Source organism: Erythranthe guttata, chromosome 2 (genome assembly GCF_056151865.1).
Source record: "Erythranthe guttata isolate IM_541 chromosome 2, IM_541, whole genome shotgun sequence".
In the NCBI taxonomy this organism is placed as follows: Eukaryota; Viridiplantae; Streptophyta; class Magnoliopsida; order Lamiales; family Phrymaceae; genus Erythranthe; species Erythranthe guttata.
The window spans coordinates 14,028,345-14,047,185 of NC_142534.1; the positions used below are offsets into that span (position 1 = coordinate 14,028,345).

The 18,841-nt window shown below is 35.0% G+C and overlaps 2 protein-coding genes across 3 annotated transcripts; one reads left to right on the plus strand and one right to left on the minus strand.

The window, feature by feature from the left end:
• The first annotated feature begins 67 nt into the window (after positions 1-67).
• On the plus strand, positions 68-2,816 carry EMB3126 (Ribosomal protein L1p/L10e family). The gene is made up of 7 exons (XM_012994234.2): positions 68-535; positions 1,222-1,401; positions 1,498-1,552; positions 1,748-1,875; positions 1,979-2,062; positions 2,154-2,279; positions 2,397-2,816. Exons 1-7 carry the CDS (start codon positions 188-190, stop codon positions 2,523-2,525), a joined length of 1,050 nt encoding a protein of 349 aa, XP_012849688.2. The 5' UTR covers positions 68-187; the 3' UTR covers positions 2,526-2,816.
• Positions 2,817-3,092: 276 nt separating this feature from the next.
• Positions 3,093-18,778, minus strand: SMC5 (structural maintenance of chromosomes 5). 2 transcript variants are annotated; one of them, XM_012994235.2, is made up of 30 exons: positions 18,457-18,778; positions 16,849-17,026; positions 16,581-16,734; positions 15,845-15,918; positions 14,121-14,270; positions 13,912-14,016; positions 13,683-13,828; positions 12,947-13,058; positions 12,696-12,851; positions 12,390-12,511; positions 12,152-12,296; positions 11,997-12,062; positions 10,436-10,564; positions 10,256-10,354; positions 9,948-10,113; positions 9,493-9,638; positions 8,388-8,451; positions 8,181-8,305; positions 7,974-8,051; positions 7,011-7,083; positions 6,142-6,245; positions 5,241-5,357; positions 5,068-5,145; positions 4,675-4,774; positions 4,508-4,562; positions 4,200-4,248; positions 4,031-4,118; positions 3,867-3,939; positions 3,547-3,650; positions 3,093-3,444 (listed from the first exon to the last, which is right to left on the minus strand). In XM_012994235.2, exons 1-30 carry the CDS (start codon positions 18,495-18,497, stop codon positions 3,383-3,385), a joined length of 3,159 nt encoding a protein of 1,052 aa, XP_012849689.2. In that variant the 5' UTR covers positions 18,498-18,778; the 3' UTR covers positions 3,093-3,382. The 2 variants fall into 2 exon arrangements, with proteins under 2 accessions (XP_012849689.2, XP_088668139.1); XM_088812013.1 differs by having other exon boundaries at positions 10,235-10,354; positions 18,457-18,713.
• Between the last annotated feature and the right edge of the window lie 63 nt (positions 18,779-18,841).

An 18,841-nucleotide genomic window follows, 5' to 3' on the forward strand; every position in this document is an offset into this window, starting at 1 on the left:
ATTATATAAAAAAAAATTAATATAAAATAAATAAGTTTATGTTTTTTACTGGTCCAAAATTGGAAATAACATAATTGACAAAAATGCCCCTGTAATTGACAGCCTTATCATCTTTTCATTTGGATAGGCAATTTATAGATAGATACAGCCATCACAAAAAAAAAAATCACTCAGAGAAACTCAAACAATGGCCTCTGCTGCTGCACCCTCCACTCTCAGCCTCCCCCCACCGCACCCCCAAGACCTCCACCGCTCCTCCGCCGCCACATTTTCCCTCTCCTTCAGGAAGCCCACCAAAGAAAACCCTCTCTTCTTCACTCCGGCCGCGAACAATTTCTCCTTCTACCCATTGGTTCTGCACTGCAACAGGGCATCTGAAAATGGACGCTTGTCGAAATCAATCGTCTCCGCCGCTCTGGCCGAGGCGGAGCTGGAGGAAGACGCCGTGGAAGAGCAGCAAGTTGGCGGCGGCGGTGTTGCCGTTGCCACGAAGCCCAAGAAAGGCAAGGCTGCCTTGCCTTTGAAGAGGGACAGAGTATGTTTGTAGAAAAAAAAGATTTTATTTTTAAATTTTTTTTTCGTTTATTGTAAATTTTGGTCTGTGTTTTTGATATGTTTCTGTGTGATGGTAAACGGGATTTGCTTGATTATTTAGTTTATTTCCCGTCCACGGAAGCTCGTAAATTTCGAGGTTACAAAAGACTACAAAAGTATGTTTTCTTTGTAGGTGTTGTTTACTAGGTGTTTGTAAATATGCCTACTCTGCTTGCCATCATGTTTTAGAGGTTTACTAGTTAATCTGATATTAAAAGAATATTTGAAAATCATATTCTTGTTTTTAATTTCATTTAACATTTGGAATTCCCTCCATTTAGAGTATCGGTTGTCGTTATTAGTCTAAAGTTGTAACACGATCGTATTATGTTCGAAGCAAAAGGAACCCTCCAACTTGATGTTCTTATTCCCGTTTCGTTGCTTTTGATAGTAGTCTTGTGATAGTGGAGGCGAGGGCATTGCTTAAGGGGAAAACACTGATGTATTTATACAAGAATACACTTCGCGAAAGCTAGTTTCTTTATGTGTTCGGTTTTTTTTTTTTTTTTCGAGACATCTAATATAGCCATGTTTTTCTAAGCTCTCGAGAAATTTGGAAGTCTTGCTGCCCCTTGTTTTAACTGATTACACGTCAAATGACAATTCATTTTTCGTTGCAATCGACAGACAAGGTCGAAGAGATTTCTGGAAATTCAAAGCCTGAGAGAAAACAAACAGGAGTACGACCTGAAAACAGCAATGTCGTTGCTCAAGCAAACCACAAGCACGAAGTTTGTCGAATCGGTTGAAGCGCATTTCCGCCTCAACATTGACCCGAAGTATAACGATCAACAACTGAGGGCAACTGTAAGCTTTCTCGATATTATTTTTTCGTCAATAGGGGTTTCGAGTTTCGAGCTGTTGTGGTGTGGGTAAGGGCTGATGCAAGTTATCTTATTGTAGGTAAATCTTCCCAAGGGAACTGGTCAAACTATTAAAGTTGCTGTTCTTACGCAAGGTAATTTGTAAAGTCAATCCTGATTTGACCGATCTTTGAAATTCGTTCCTCGTGTTACACATTTTTGTGCAATCAAAATATTATTATTATTGATAATACGGCGAAATATTTTTATGGGTCTCGTTCCTTCTCTCGTGATTATTTTTTTACACTGATATTACCGTTTTCGTAACCTCATTTTTTGTGTTTCTGTAGGTGAAAAGTTCGACGAGGCCAAAACTGCAGGAGCAGATGTAGTTGGTGGAGAGGACTTGATAGAACAGATAAAAGGAGGGTTTATGGATTTCGATAAATTAATTGCTACACCTGATATGATGCCTAAGGTATACTTAGCTGCCTTCCGTATGGTACTTGTACATTCCGTTTTTAGAGCAGCTACTTATACATTCCGTGTTTTTTTGTTTTTTTTTTTCTGTTTTGCATTAGGTTGCAAGTCTAGGAAAAATTCTTGGACCGAGAGGACTAATGCCAAACCCTAAAGCTGGTACTGTGACTACAAACATACCACAGGTAGAGTCTCATATACTACTACTCCTCTCGTCGTACGGTTGGTTTTCTCGATTTTTTTTTTTTGATGAAATTGGAAGAATATCGACTGCAGGCTATAGCGGAATTCAAGAAAGGGAAAGTCGAATTCAGAGCTGATAAAACCGGGATTGTTCACTTACCTTTTGGGAAGGCAGATTTTTCAGAGGAAGATCTTATGATTAACTTTCTTGCTGCTGTGGTAAGCTGTGGAATTCGTTCGTTTTTTATTCTCCTAATAAAATAAATATTTATGAGCTATGATGCTCTTTGTTTTAAATAAAATGCATGTTAATTGAAATATTTTTGAATACTGCAGAAATCAGTAGACTCGAACAAGCCACCGGGGGCAAAAGGTGTGTACTGGAAAAGTGCGCACATATGCTCGTCAATGGGGCCGTCGATTCGGTTAAACATTAGAGATATGCTTGATTACAAGCTTTCTTGAAATGCTTTCTGGGCTATACATAACACTTGTAAAGTCTTTCTCGTTTGTTGAATTAACTCGAGCTTCTGATTTTCAAAAAATGGTAGTGTAGAATAGGAACGTAGACGAAAAAAAGAAAAGGAGATTTATTGAGCCTTTTTTCTCTGCCAAAATTAGTGGTGAAGCTCTCAAGTTACCAAAATATGTTAAATTTTGTTTTTTGATGTGATTAAGTTGTGTCTACATTTGAAATTTGAATCATAATATATTTCATTCAAATCTCTAATGCTCAATATCGGCATGATTATTAAATTATATTTATTTTCATTTTCTCAAATTCGATTCAAAAAATTGTGCTGCCTGCAAATTCTTTAAGTTGCTAATGTAAATTCCACGACGAAAAGAAAAAAGCAAGTCGATTGCCGCACTAAAAAACAAGGTCAAAATTGGTGAACTAGTAAAGTTAGAGTTAAATTCGGTTTAAAATCATGAATTGAGTTTGTTTAAAGAGTTGGAGGTTGTTTTGTCGCAAGTATTTTTAGATAAGGACTTTATTAGCAGTTGAAGATAATATAGGGTCTTATTGCATTTTGCTCAAATAAACTCACATTAAGCCATAATTTGACCGTTGACTGTTAGTTGTTAATGGTCAAATAGATGGAGGGACTCGGTGTTACATGAGAGTGTATTTTGTTGACACGCCGTAAATGACGGCCAAAGGTGTATTCTAATGTACAAGGCACAGAAAAATATCATACAGCAAAAATAATGATTTAATACTTCGGCTCTTCGAGAAGAACAGATAATGTTGTGTGTCTATATTTATGAACAAATGAGAATTTAGGCTATTTCACAACGGACCATGGTACGACGGCCCTTTAGCAGCGGTTTTCTGCCGTTGCTGTTATGATAGATCCCCAGTTTTCACCACCACTCCACACTGCAAATTGGCAAAAAGAAAAAAAAATGTCGCTTTATAAGAGATATCAATAAAATACCAAATAGCAGAATTTATTCATGAACCGAGACTCGATTGGCAAACCTTTCGATGGCTGCTCGATCCAAGGACCATTCATTACAGTAAGAATGCTGCATGCATCACTGTATTCTAGATTTGGCAGCAGTTTTGGGGTAAGCAAGAAACACCTGCATATGAGACCAAAATGTGATTCATTTACTATATGTTTTGTAATTCGTACGCATGGAAAAGCATGAATAGTTCGTATATAGGAATTCCAACGTAAGCTGCAGTCCACAAAGTAAAACGGATGCAATTGCCATTTATAAACCTAAAACAACTAACTAATATTGGTAAAGTGCATTCGGTAGCCAAATCAATGATCTAAAACAGTGATCTCTTACTGAGGCGTGTTTGGCTGGCTCGCTGCTCTGACCAACTGCTGAAACATCTTTCTCTCGTTTATGGGGTCCATGCCTGGGAGACAACAAAATATTGATGATATTTTTTTTCATTCAATAAGTGCAACCATTTGTTGAAACGTTGAGGATCATACAATCAAACCAACCTTGATTTATTTCATCAACTACTCTAAATGGGCAGTTTGTAAGGTCTTGTAGAGAGACAAGGTACAAAATGGTCGAAACTGAGCGCTCCTATAAAACCAGGTTTGTAAAGAATTAGAAGCTGCGGAGAGAAATTATGTACATAAAGAAATATCGGGCAAGGAGGTTTACCCCTCCAGATTGGTGGTGAGCACTTAAAACCTGAAGCTGCCCTGTTTGCCTAGTAGTGATAGTGGAGCCATAAAATTACATTAAAACAAAACAAAATAAAGATAAAGCCAAAGATAAGAGAGATCTATAGAGAAGTACAATTCCTGGCTCGAAAAAAATCCAGCACATAAGTTTATGTCTGAATCCATATGAACCACATTTGTGGGTCAGAATAAACCTGAGCATCAAGAGAAACAGTAGCTCTTTTGTATGTAGAAACCACATATTGTGCTTGAAGGAAAACTAGGTAAAAGGTTGATTGAAATCACCTGAACTTTACTTTTATCAAGATCCCATATTGATCAAAATCAGTATCACGTTCATCTGAAAATCAACCAATCAATACATAAATCCTAGAACGTCAAATGAAATATTAAAACATGGCAGTTAACTGGACACCTAGGATGGAGTAACGAAAATAAGTCGTGACAAATACCTAAAGACACCTCTCCCGCAACAGCCATTTCTTGGAAATTGTGGTTAAAAGTTTCATTAATCCGGGTCACAAGGGTTCTCAATGTCGGAAGCCAACTTTCCTGCAGACAGTTCACTATCAGAATATGTGGGGAGTTCAAGCACACGGAATGTAATAAAGAAATTTGTGTTCCCACCCATCTCTTATAATGTCTTTTAAATATCATTTGCGTGGCTTGGGGGGAAGGGGGTTGGGATGGATGATTGATCTCACAGTAACCAGGAATTCGAAGATTGAGATATGTGGAAAAATAAAAAAAGCACCAGCTATTAAGGTAAGAATACTGGAGAATACTATTAACAGAAATGCAATGATGTACAACATTTTTTTTTAATGATGATCCATGACTCAAACCTTCAGAGCATTGATTTCATCTAATCGGGTATTCAATTCCCTTTCATTCGTTCCTTGCTTATCTTCAAGTTCTTCAATCTGCATATTTACCACTTCACATAAGCATTAACACGAGCGAGAGAAAGAAGCATTACTAGCCACGCTTATCCGATGCAAAAAAGAAAGAGATGTACCTTTTTTTGACGCCTTTCGTATTCCTCCAAAATGTTATGGTTAAGGAAAAGAATGGAATTGGCTTCGGATATCGTATCCTGGATTGCAGCTTCCAAATCCTCAACAGTAGTAGGCATCTGTGAGTAGTTTTATGTAATGAGCACTAACAAACTCCAGGAATACAAAAGACAAAATAATAAAGCATGCTATGCAAGAGCAGAAGATTTTAGCTTAAACAGCTGAACAATTACATGATACAAGTCTAGTACCTTTAGAAAACAAAATTAGGGGATGTGATAACAACCATTATTCATAACTTGGAGAAAGAAATAAAATTTGGTCGCTAGATCAAGTGCTGAAATATAGTTGCCATAGCTCAAGGAGCATGTGAGCTACTATAGTTGAAGATCTTTCTGGAAGATTTGAAAATTAATTAAGATAGCCCTTAAGACTTTTTGACAACAGATCTGTAATTCGAAAAACACATGAAAATGGACATGCACTTAAATTAAGAAGAAATTACATAGTAGATTGATCTATACTCCATATGTATCTAATAATCGCCAACTTAAGGGCACACTCGCCAGAGGTTTAAGCAATGCAGCGTCTTAAGTAACTGTATCCAAGGTGGGGATGGAAAGCATCTACTCTCCAGCTTGAAGGGAGTGTGGCAAAATCTAAGGAGATAACTAGACAATCCCTAATTTAGGGGATTTGATGTACACCCATAATTAAGGAGATGGTTAGGCAATCCCATGATCAAGGGGATTTGCTGTATTAGATAACACAATTTCACATTTGATTCAAGAAAGTAGAAACAATTGTATCTATATGTGTTTATGCTTGTACAAAACTATCATGAGTCACAATTGTATTTCTAAAATTCCATTATAATATCATCAGTTCAGTCAGAATATAAACCTTCAGGAAGGCCTGCTCAAGCTCAGGAGTAATTGCAGCAACTGATTCTGCACGCTTCTTGGCAACTGCCAGCTGCTGTCGGCAATTTTCCACTTCATTCTTACCTAAACAACAAGCAAGGAAATCAAATAAGCAACTGAAATAACAAAAATCATGCGTACTAACTGTACACAGTACAGACAATTAAGCAATAGCTAGTCACAAGAATCATTAGGCAGGTACTTTAACTATAACACTCACCCTTGAGCTTTGACTTATTTAATGGAAAAATACGTTAATATCTCAATACATACTTGAGGAGGGTGTTGTAAAATAAAAATAAACCTCAAGGGGTTGTTCACTTATTTGTAATACGTTAACGGGTATCTGTGATTTTGAAGGTTTTCTGGATTTTTTTGTAATTAAACAGGATCTATATGGATTTTTTATAATTTATTCCAGGAATATATACTTTCTTTCAGGCAATCAAAGTGACACGTTAAATGTTTTGAGCCTTTAAACACAGCTTCAATACCCACAGAAACTACTAATGGGGGCAGGCCAGTGCAGTTTAACAAACAACCAGTGTAAGAAGAACTTTCATATAGTTTTCGAAATATTATAGAGCCTAATGGTTGGTAAAACAGCTAGAAGAAGCAGTCCAAGAGTAAATTAAAAAGCAGTTGTTCAACGAAATCACTGTCCATTTTTAGGTCCTTTTATTTTTTATTTAGAACATAGGCATTTTAGTAACAAAATGTCTTATCATACTCTGGCTTTGAAAAGTTATTGGATGTTTTCTCACAACAAAAACAAATATGCAACTATTAGCATTTAGGCTCAAAGTTTAGAAATGCAGAACTCAGATCGTGCAGAAAGTTAATACTTACAGTTTTCAAAATGTAAGGAAGCTTGCAAGGCAAACTTTTCTTGTTCCTTCGCATTGGATTCCATCTCCTTGATCTAACAAATGAAACAAAATATTAAAGCAGAATTGCACCGTGTTAAAAAAGTCAAAAAAATTGAACAAGAATAAGTGAAAGTTATCTTATAAGTACATTATGCGGGTGATAGACTTTTGTACAGTTAGCTGGAAAGTTATCGCAATAACCAACCATGTTGAGTGGCTAGAATAATTTATCACAAAAATATCTGCTGCTGCAAGCCCTCTTTGAGGGACTACAGCTATGAGATCTTGGATCCAAAACCATCAAAAGTGTTGGTGTTTGTATAATTCTATGGTTGTCACTTATTGATTGTTGGAAGTTGTTAACTGAAATGACTATGTAACTAATTCAATTAAAAAGAAAGAAAAAATAAACTCAAATATAGATCTTATGAAGTCAAAGGTACAATTAGGAGAGGAAAATAAGTAGATTGACCACTAGGAGAAATATAAAACCAATAAATGGAGACTCTTGAGGGAAGATTTGAGCCTTCTAAAGATGAACAATAATGAACATGAGAAATCACACCAAGTATACAAACTACTCATAATCACTTGTCTTATAAGATACAAACATAGATTGGTGATTAAAGTATGTATTACAAAATTATTAATATATCCAGCTAGAACTTGGATTAGTAAATGTTCATATAGGCAGCAAGGCTAGGGGCTCCTAATGTTTCCAGGTGTTTTCCTAATAAAACTTAGCTGTTAGAAACACTAAGTTTATAATCCATAGTGGCTGCTCAAATTACTTCAAATATTGAATTACATCAGACATTTTTGCACGTAGCACTAACTTGTAGTTTCTAGATTTCATTCTCTTAACAAACTTTGAGATTTTTTCTGTATGAGATATCATGAAAGACTGAGGTACATATATTAAAAATCAACAAGTGAATCATACCTTAGCTTCAAGTTCAATGCAGCACAAGTTCTTTTCAGCAAAACTTCTACGGTAAGCAACAGCCTCAGTAAGTAAATTCTATCAAAACAAAGCAGCGATTCGACGAACCAGCATGTTGAATTAGAAAAGGGCAAATACAACATCTCATAACTGACTGAAGAGCATTTAAAGAACTTTGAGAAAAAAAAAAAAAAAAAGGAGCCTCACTTTAATTTCTATAACACAGTTGAACCGCTGCATCTTCAATTCCTTAACCTTGTCAGTCAGCTTTGCTATTGCAGCATCAGGATCATCCTCTCTTCTTATAGCGTTCAACTTTATTTTTCTTTGGTCTAAAATTAGATAAACTTATATGTCAAATATATTTCATAAAAATAAGAGTGTATCTACCAGAAGAATCAGTATTTTACTTACTGACAAGGTTCTCCATCTCCTTCCATTTCTTCTTCTTGCTTTGAGTGATGTTAACAATCTCGTCCTGAGTTATTATCATAGTTACCATACCATGTTCACAAATATGCTAAAAGAGAGCCTCACATGAAAAGGAAAAACATCCAACTGCTTGATTTGACATGTGATCTTCCCACAGCTCTACTTTTAGAACGATTGTTTTAGAAAAAAAATCATCTGTCGACTTGATTATAAATTTGTAACTGGTGAAAAATTGATCCATAGAAGCTACAAGATTGCTGAGGAAAGCACAACAAAGACTAATGATGGTTGTGTATTTGTTACAATCGCACCCACACATGTATACATGCATATACAAGACACAAGACACATTTACCACTGTCACAAAAAAATCAGGAGGCAGAGTTTTGCTTTTAGCCATGAGAATACAGCACGATAGCCTGAATTATTGCTTTATTTACCTAAACCCTAGATTCTACAAAGGGATAGGAAGTAAAAAGTTTGCTCGGAGATGTATCTAATCGTAGAGCGACAAAATCTACAAACAACAGCATTAACTAACAAATGGATGAACTACTATTTTTCCTCTAAATTCTTTCATGCGCAAATTGGAAGTTGTCTCCACTAATTAGGATACCCATCATTTTAGAGGGAATAGAAGTTACCAACTAAGACATGAACGAAAATCTATTTTATATCCCCTATCCTTGACCTTGAATATCCAAAAAACGAGGGCAATAATTCATAAAAGTCCCACTTTCCAGCAAGAAAAATACAAATCTCAACATCCTGGGGAGATAATGAACTTGCACCTTGCACAACAAGTTAACAATTCAAGAGTACCACATATTGTTCCCCTCTATAGGATGAATGAAAACCCACACTTTACATCTAATATATGCATTAATAGGATAATTTCAGCCATAACGACCAATACATGTGAATAAGAATCATATAACAAGTGTAGTTTGGTTCAAACCAATAAATTTCATGCATATGAAATGTGAATCAAGGTTGTGTTGGTTAAACTTGATATTGAATATGTTTTATTCAACAAAAGCAGTCAATCCACTCAGTGATTTCAGATTTCAAATTTCGAATCACTTACCCGCTCACGCCTTAGTTCAGCTGCTTCATCTTCCGTCTGTCTCAAGGCGATTTGAAGAGCTCTCAAATTTACATCTATAGTAGAAATTTGCTCCTGGAGCTCTAGTTGTCTCAATTTTACACTCTCAATTTCCTTAACATCCACATCTGAAATGAATAACAGACAACATAGAAACTTTACGAATTCTCAGCATTAATATAAAGAACCAAATTTGACCTTCGGTAAAGCAGAATTTTCTTAGGACAATTATTTATAATAATCCATTTTCTTCCAGATTAAAATAAGAAATCCATTGAACTTAGTATAATATTTCCACAATTTGACATAACCTACACTCCAGAGAGTTGATATCAACATTCAATTCATGCACCACAAAAATCAATTTCACCTAAAAGTAACACCAAGTCTATTAAAATATGTTAGAGAAACAACTGAACAATCTGCCAGAAACATACTGCATTGAAGAAGACGGGACCGATCCACTGATTCAACATTTCCAGACACATGACCCCCATAGCGGGATCTGGCCCAATGATAATGATTTTCTGGTGTCCAGACATCCATAATACCCAATCTTAAGACCAAATCAGCTTTCTCATCAGTTTCTTTTGACCCAATATACTGCAAAGAAAAATCACGAGAAATGTCAGCTTGAAAAATTCACTCTAGGCTCTTCTTTCATTGACCATCCAGATTTCAATCTACAATCCTGCTCAAAAGTTTATATGGCTAAACAGAATACAAAAAAAATGTGTAAGCATACAGAACGATCCAATCCAGATTGACCGATCAAAACTTCTTTGACAGCATGGGGAGCTTCAAACACTTGATCAAGCCTGGAAGATATGCCAAGTTTACGCATCTGCATAATACAGACCAATTAAAAGATCGGACAATCATCAACAACGCCAAATGCTGAATTTTAATGAATTCAGAACAATACTTCATCGGTTATTCGAAAGGGATCCCTGCCACTACTTTCATTTGGGACGTGATTAATTACAGGAACACCAAATGACCCCAGTTTCTTAACCAGTAAATCACGATCTTCACGATCCTGAGTAATAAAAGCCTGGAGAAGGTAACCAACCAGGAAAAGAAAATCAATATGTTTACAAGAGAGATGATTAAGTTATCCATCGTACAAGTCATGATCCACAATAACTGCAAAACTGACCAAGCACTATGCAGGACTACAAGTTAAAAACAACATCCTGAAGAAAATATAAAAACATGAAGAATATATAAAAACAGAGCTAATATAAAAACATATGACAAACATAATGTTGGCACTTGATAAAAACGTATCTATATCTATATCTATACTCTATAATACATATAAAAGTATGAATATGGTGAGGGGTTTCTTCCCTTTTTGTACGTACAAAAATGCCTCGATATAATTAGTTTTTATATCAATTAATTATAATATTATGGATTGATAAAATAATTTGAAGGTAAATGACCTTTTAAATTCTACTTCGTATTTTCTTCCTATCATAACTTTTTAAATATTATAAGTTTTTAAAATAAAATTGTTTTCATATTAAAATATATTTTAGAGCTTTCTAATGAAATATCATTTGCTTATATGGAGGATGGTATGTGTTAGTATAGGGTCGTTTAGTGCAAAATAATTTATTTATGATGTATAGCTATCTTATTTTTTAAATAACTAGTTATTTTTATAATAACTTTAGAGGATACAGAAAAATAATTATTGTAAAGACTAAAAATATACACCTAAAAGATGATTCTGGATTTTTTTATAATAGAGAAAAAAGTGGAAAATGCATGATTTCTTCCTAAACTTAAATTATTGCACGTGGTACTTGCTAGTGTTCAAAAAAAATAATTATTGCACGTCGTACTTGCTAGTAGCACTAAAAGGACATATCTTTGTAACTAGAAGGGCATTGTTCAATTTCATGAACCACTCCCGTGCAAGAATTTATTTTCGTAAATTTCTTTTTAGCATTATTAACGGATTATTAGATCTGGAATTTAATTGATGTCCTTGGAAACAGTCCCTACCAGTATCTTTGGTGAGACTAAATTTGGTGAGACTAAATTGGGACTGATTTGTACCCACTAAAAACTTCCTTAAAATTATTAGTCAATTCAAATTTAGAGACTCCTTGTGCTTTATTAGTTGACAATTCGATCTGATCCCAAACAAAAGTGAGACATTATTGCAGAAATAAAACGGAATTTAAATCCAGTGATTATTTTTCTTCAAAGAATAATATTGACCTAGTTCCATGCCTTGAGCATTATTTCCACAAGATTGATAGGCATTGACTTCTATTTTTTTCATTTATTATTATTACAAGAACTAATCCGACTGCTTCTCATTCTGGGGTTTCCACGCTTGAACAACCGAAATTTTTTAGTAGGATGTGTAAAAGTTGTGACATACTGAACAAAAAAGTAAAATCGGTTGCCTTGCTTTAGACATAGGAAAATAAAGAAGTTGGATGATATAGCTGTAAACCATGAATTACCTTCCATATGTAATTGGCGACGTGACCCTCTAGGCAGTCTGCATGAAACCGATTGGCAACATTGACCTGAATATGCAGTACAAACAGTATTTCATAACTAAGTAGTGGGTGTGATATAGATAGTAACAAGACGTCTAAAAAGTAATATAATGCACCTCAAGCAATACAGGACCATAAACTTCCTCTCTGAACAGGCTCCGGTTCTCCTGAACAAATTGATAAGCCTCAAATATCTTATCAGCACCAGAATTCTTCAATGCTTGTAAACGCTTATTATTGACACTCTCCATGTTCCTCAACCTTTTGGGTCATGCAAGGGTATATTAAGCAAGATGACAATTAAACTAAACTAATGCATAAGCGAACATAAAATTGGCCAAAGTTGATACTGACTTATCATTACACTGCATCATGATATTTTTGTGATGATTTAGCTGCTGCTCTTTTTCTCTTTTTTGAGATCTCATCTCTTTTGCAGTCTCTTCAATCTCCATAATTTTAGCACTTAACTGTTCCTGGATATTGTAAGCAAAACAAGCAGAAGGAAGTCAACAACAAGCACTTAAAATGATATTTGTGTCAGTAATTGACCATAAGGTCCATAACTAATAAATACTAATGGAGTAACTGAATGGGTTATCCAGCTTAGCCATTTGGCGTTGCCAGAGATTTATCATCAGGTTAAAGAGCTAAACCCACCATCTGATGCTTTGGAGGTTCATAAGGAGGAAGATTTGCAAGTTCTGCCTCTGCAGCTGCAAGACTCTCTTTAGCTGTAGACATTCTTTGCTGACGAGATTCTTCCTGACGCCTCAAATCTTCCACTTCATTATGTTTCCCATCAATTAGAGCTCCCTAAAGATTAAAAGACAAAACTCAGTTTATTAACTGTTGACAAAACATGAATTTCGAGATGCAGGCAAAAAAAAATAGAAGTAATGACAACAAACCATATGGTTGTAGTTCTCCAAAAGCTGCATACGTTTCTTCATATTGCTGTCTGACAAGCCATTCATCTTTTTCAGTTTAGCCTCTAGTTTTGCTTTCTCTCCCTTTTGTATCCTGGAAAACAAAGTAATTAGGCAAAAAAAATGGAAGCAACTAGAACTTAGAAGTAACAATGAGGGTCTAAAACCAGAGATAATAATCAAAATAAGCAAGTCCTAGTTGATTGAGAAACGACCAAAACTTCGATTTCCTGACTTGGAAAGTCAAAGTGATATGATTCACCAATTCCAAGCTCTACCAGTAAACAAAGAAAAAAAATAACAGACAGAGATACCAAAATGATCAGACCCAAATTTTGTTTGTTAGCTTCTTAGAAAATCTGAATACAACTTTAACCAGTTCGGCAATACAAACCAAGCTGGAAACTGTTATTTTATTTCAAATTAACTAGCGTCAAGCCATTCATCAGCAAAAAAATAGAAGTTGAATTGAGGGTTTTTAATTGTAATGCACCAGCCATTATATAAGTAGAGAAAGTTTATGTGCTACTATAGCAAAAGAGGCTACAATTTATTGGGAGTCAGATAATTAGTGAATTTAGCCTCAACATGGGTAAATGTATTTGGCTCAGTACCCAGTGGAGAAAGAATAAAGATTTTCAAGGTAGCAAACATTGGAATATAGCCAACAGAAAACTAATTGTTACAAATTTCAAAATTACTGGGCGGATTAACTCACTCAATAGGCTCTTTGATTTTATTCAAACCCTTGGCAGCTTCATCAAGCTTCAGTTTCGAGTCCTTCTCCTGTTCTTTGGCATTTAGGTACTCAGCCTTCTTCATATCATACTTCAGCCACGGCAACTTTTTCTTCATAGACTCAGCCTGGTAGCATAAGTGTGATCCATCAACTCATAGATCAAATTGATTGTTCAATTAGTGACAAGAGAAAGTGGTGCTGAAAAAACCTTTGCTAAGAGATCTTCTCTTTGGCGGACACGTTCAACATCTCTTTCTAGTTCAGCATTAAGAGCCTTTAGTTGATCCAGAGACCCTTTATTGCTCTCTATAGCCTATTATAGATGACAAGAATCACTACATGTATCTTCCTCATCAGATAATATATTGTTAGCTCGTGAAAGAATGCAGCAGAGAAACCACACAACTAATGACTTACACGTTCAAACTTTTTCAATTCCTGACTCTTCGTGATGAGAGTCCTATGCTGAATAGGTAACTGAGGATCACCAACAGCTTTTTCAGTCTCTTCAAGAAGTTGCACAGGAGTTAACTTAGCAAACTCACAAACCCTGTCTTGTGGTAGAAACTAAAGCCATTTGAGAGAAATAAGACCAATTAGTTTGAATGCTTAAAATATGTTTAAGTAAAGAAGCAATATGCAATCATAACACATGAAGTAAATGTTTCATTAAGGAGGAAACTTGGAATAAAGATAGAGGATAAAAGAGAATTGTGACATTTCTTGGACCCAAGCAGAAAGCAACACTAACTCACACATGCAAAAAAATTGCATACCATAAAATAGCATACAGTTCTGCAAACACAAACATACTTATTGAATAAACTTATAAGTAAAAATGAAAAAAGATAGAAAAACATAAAGATACAATTTGATTCTGCCATTCAGCCCACATCCATGGATAAAGTGTCAAATGGCTATGATGACATTATATTGTTCTCTCTTCATTTGGTGTTTGAATGAACATCTATTTATCTGAGTGAGTTAGACACTGAAGATATAACAAAGAGAAGAATTCATTTTAAAATCAAATAAAAAGTATCAGATTATATTATTATGATAATAATCATTATATCAACTCTTAATTCCTAATTTTATTGTTCTGGGTGAACATGGAGATCTTGGAGTGTCCAACTTGAAAATATCAAACTGTTCGCTTGATCGAAGACTTCCGACCAGCAACATTGCTTCATGCATGATCTAAACATAATAATGTGGTAGGTGGTAATAACAAAATGTAAGAAATGACACATTCGCATTATAACATGAAATGCTCTATAGAACCACAACAAATGTATAATGAGAGAATAAAATGCATGAAGTGAAGCATAGCAGAAGTGGAAGTAAAACAAGGAAACCTAAGACTTGTTTCGACACCATGTTGAATGTTAGAATAAACATCTAATCATATGGGGGAATTAATGAATAAAATTGCAAAGGAAGAAAATCAAATCAAACAATCACAATGTATCTTGCCGTTATACCAAAGAATTAATTCTTAATTCTTGACCAGACATTATTAACATACATACATTTGTACATAAAACATGTTGATTGGAGAAGTGTTGAACCAAATTTAACCAGCTATTATTTGCTTTTTAAGCACATTTTGTGACCAACTTTCTTAAGTATACGTTACCTTTGGTAAATCACTCTAACAAAACTATGTAGATGAAATAACTTATATATTAACGAGTTGATTGTTGGAGATACAAATAGCAAGTGATTCAGCTCAATAACAACTTAAGCTTTTAGATGAAGTGGTCATTCAACATTGATAATTTTCCTCCCTTAGAATGACATGACAAACTATCCTTAGGGAAACTCTCGGGCATATGTAGGGGAAAGATATCAAAATAATTAGGACAAATATGTCTCTGAACATATAAAGAGAATTGTTTATGTAGCCTAAACAAGGCACACAATCAAGAGCAGAGCAGAAGCGATCCAAACTAAAAAGAATAGTATACTCTAAGTCTTAAACAAATCAAAATAAGACGGGTCACTCTCACCTCACAGCTTAAGTAGTGCAAGTATAAAAGTTTGGTTGTGAAAACACTTTGCTAGAATTTGAAACTTCGTTACATGTGAGTTTGGATGTGTGACAACTTGCTAACGTTTGCAGATAACTAAGAACTTACTTGAGTCAAATTATTGACTTGGATGTTGAATTTCTGAATTACTTCATTAATCTCCTTTTTTGCGACCACTTTACCTAACAAAACACAGAATATGGGTATTAATTTACATATAAACGCATTTTGCAAATAATTCATCTCAGAGGTACTACAATTGCAAACTAGCAATATAACAGAAGGACACTTAATTCCATTTCTGTTACCATTCACGCCACGCATGGGGCAACATCACTATATAAACGTCGAAGGATTTTTTTCAAATTTCATAAGTGATAAGACCAATGTAAAGGTAAGCAAAGAGCTTCCAGCTCCAGATCAGACGAAAACAATCACTGTTTGGACGTGAAGCTCTAGCTAATCAATATATCTTTAGAAATAAATTATCTTTATGAGTTGTGTGAAGCTCATATGTTCACTGGAATATCGGTCTTCAAAGGTGAGTAGGTTCATTTAAAAGGAAGGAAACTAGGCTTCTTTGAAGTAAGAGAATTCTTATTAAGTTAAACAACAGATATTATGCTTCAGGTAATCTACTGAATGTATCTTTCATTTTATCACAAACCTTATATTCAGAATGCATTGATATATATACATGGAAATAACATGCATAGGCTTGAGTACAAGTATAAATTAAATTTAGGATACAATGGATAAAGGTTGCAGTAACATTATTATATGAGAAATTATGCTCAGAGGAAATATCCGGGCACAAATTGGTTGTCAAGAAAAAGCACTTTACCATTAAATAACCACTCAGATTTGTTGCGCGTATCTATTTTCCTTGTAATCGTGATTGGGTCTTCCTCTCTTTCTCCTCTCAGACAAATCTTAACATATCCAGACTCCTCCCCACGCTTCACATAAGCTCCAACACTAGTAGCCCTCCCCAGAAGCTGCATCGTTTTATTTTATTTTTAAGGAGGAAAAGAAAGCTTTTTTTCTCAGAAAACTTCAGAGGCGTAATTAGAAAGAATAAATGGACAAATGATAAAGATTGTCATTTTCACCTGAGGTTCACCCCCCAGTCCCAGTGCAATGGCACATACAAGAGAACTTTTTCCAGATCCATTTGGTCCAATAACCAAATTTAAGCGCGAGCCTGGCTTGCACGTCAGTTTATTGAAGGTCATGAAGTTGAAGAGCTCAATCTTAGTTATATTTCCTGGCATGTAATCATCGTCCCCCCTGCACATGAATGTGAAAGGAGCAAGCTTTTAGAAATTAAAATAAACGATTTCAGGTAAATGAGAAGTTTTTTCCTTATTTCTTTTGGAGACTTGTAGCAATCAAACTTGAAGCATCCCAGAAAATGTTCAACCAAACTGAAAGACAACCACAATCAGAAAAAGGAGAACCTCGAAACATCTGATCTACAAATGGATAGGGGGTGTAGAGGGGCATCACTGCCCCTCATTTGCATCAACTGTGAATAACTGAGTTTTCTTACTGACTTGAAGATGCAAAACTTGTTCTCTCACTTTATTGGTTTTGCTTAAATATTCTATGTGAAGTTCTTACCAAATATTCCTTCAGTGGAATATCTTTATGGTAAATAGAAATTTTAGTTTGTTTTGTGTATGACTCCAACGAACATTAGTCGGCTCAACATTTAAAATAATTTTCTGTCAAATCCAAGAGTTAAATACTTCAAAGGTAATCAAGTTTCAATGCACATGTAAAGGAGAATCATAAACGATTTCATCACAATTGTTCACTGAAAATTGAGAGATATAAACTACTGCAACATGATAGGTGTAAAGTAGAAAGATCATCTACACAAAACTTTCAAGTAAAAAAAAATGCACCTATAATTGTGGGTCGAAATATGATCAGTTTAAACAAAATCACATCATCGAAGGAAAGGTTAACAATAAATTACTAAGGAGTAATAGAAATCCATGACATGAAGCATGAAGTACAGATGAGGAACACAGAAATCCATGCTGCAAACAGGGGAACCTCTGCAGAAAGTACTTTGACTGTTATATGCATTTAATCCAAGAAGAACCTGACGTAGATTTCAACCTTTGTGTGAATTTCCCCATAATATTTACAGGACATCGTAGTCATTACTTCACCAGTCTTACTTTTGAATGTCTTCCTTTCGTTTTTTTTTTTTTATTCTTAACCCTAAATGGAGCTTTAACACGGTCGTAACGTGATATCAGAACATGCTGGAGAAACGTAAACTAACAAATCTGGAAGCAATACAATGCAACATAAAAAAACACATTCCATGTAAAAGGTAGTATATTTCGTTGTGACAATCGACAGAAGCTATCATAAGAAACTCGCGAATATACAACCATAAAACAACAATTTCAATTTTTTTTCCATCTAAACAGAGGAATCAGACAAGAACGAGTACATATTTTTATACTCATCGAAATATTAGGACGCAGTGCAGCAAGCAAAATTGAAAATTGGACGTCTGAAACAAGTAATCAAACACAACATCCGAGTGAAATACCTAAGATTAATAAATAAAAATCCGAAAGTAGAACCAACAATTCGATCCGAAAGAGAAAAAAAACGGAATCCCAGACAAAAATTGGGGTAAAATTAATAAATAAAACAGAGATATGAAAAAAAAAAAAAAAAAAAAAAGGGGTAACCTGGAAATTTTGGGCCTTTTGGCTTTCCGCTCCTCCGCCATTGGCGTGGAGAATCCTTGGGCAAGCTCTAATCGAATAGAAATTAAGGTGTGAGAAGTAGGGTTTTTTTACTGTGTGTGTGTTTTGGAGAGAGAGAGAAGAGAGATGATTAAACCTACAGTGAGTGGAACTGTGTGAAAGAAATGGCGCCAAAGATAAGCACGTGCGAGTGAACGTTTCGGCAAGTGGGATATGGGGGCCCTCAGGCCCATATATATATATCTAGGGTTGAAAAGGAATTTTCACTATTTCAAAGGACCTGATGGAAAGAAAAAAAATACTCGAGGTATAAGATGTTGATCCATTGTGTATTAGACTATTAGTAGTAGTAATGCATTTTCTTCAT

Coding starts and splice junctions, on each gene's coding strand:
- EMB3126 (XM_012994234.2), top strand. CDS start 188: ATGGCCTCTGCTGCTGCACCCTCCACTCTCAGCCTCCCCCCACCGCAC. Junction 536..1,221: donor TGCCTTTGAAGAGGGACAGA/GTATGTTTGTAG, acceptor TGCAATCGACAG/ACAAGGTCGAAGAGATTTCT. Junction 1,553..1,747: donor AGTTGCTGTTCTTACGCAAG/GTAATTTGTAAA, acceptor GTGTTTCTGTAG/GTGAAAAGTTCGACGAGGCC.
- SMC5 (XM_088812013.1), bottom strand. CDS start 18,497: ATGGCGGAGGAGCGGAAAGCCAAAAGGCCCAAAATTTCCAG. Junction 7,084..7,973: donor GCATTGAACTTGAAGCTAAG/GTATGATTCACT, acceptor TTCATTTGTTAG/ATCAAGGAGATGGAATCCAA. Junction 4,119..4,199: donor CTCACCACCAATCTGGAGGG/GTAAACCTCCTT, acceptor CTGGTTTTATAG/GAGCGCTCAGTTTCGACCAT.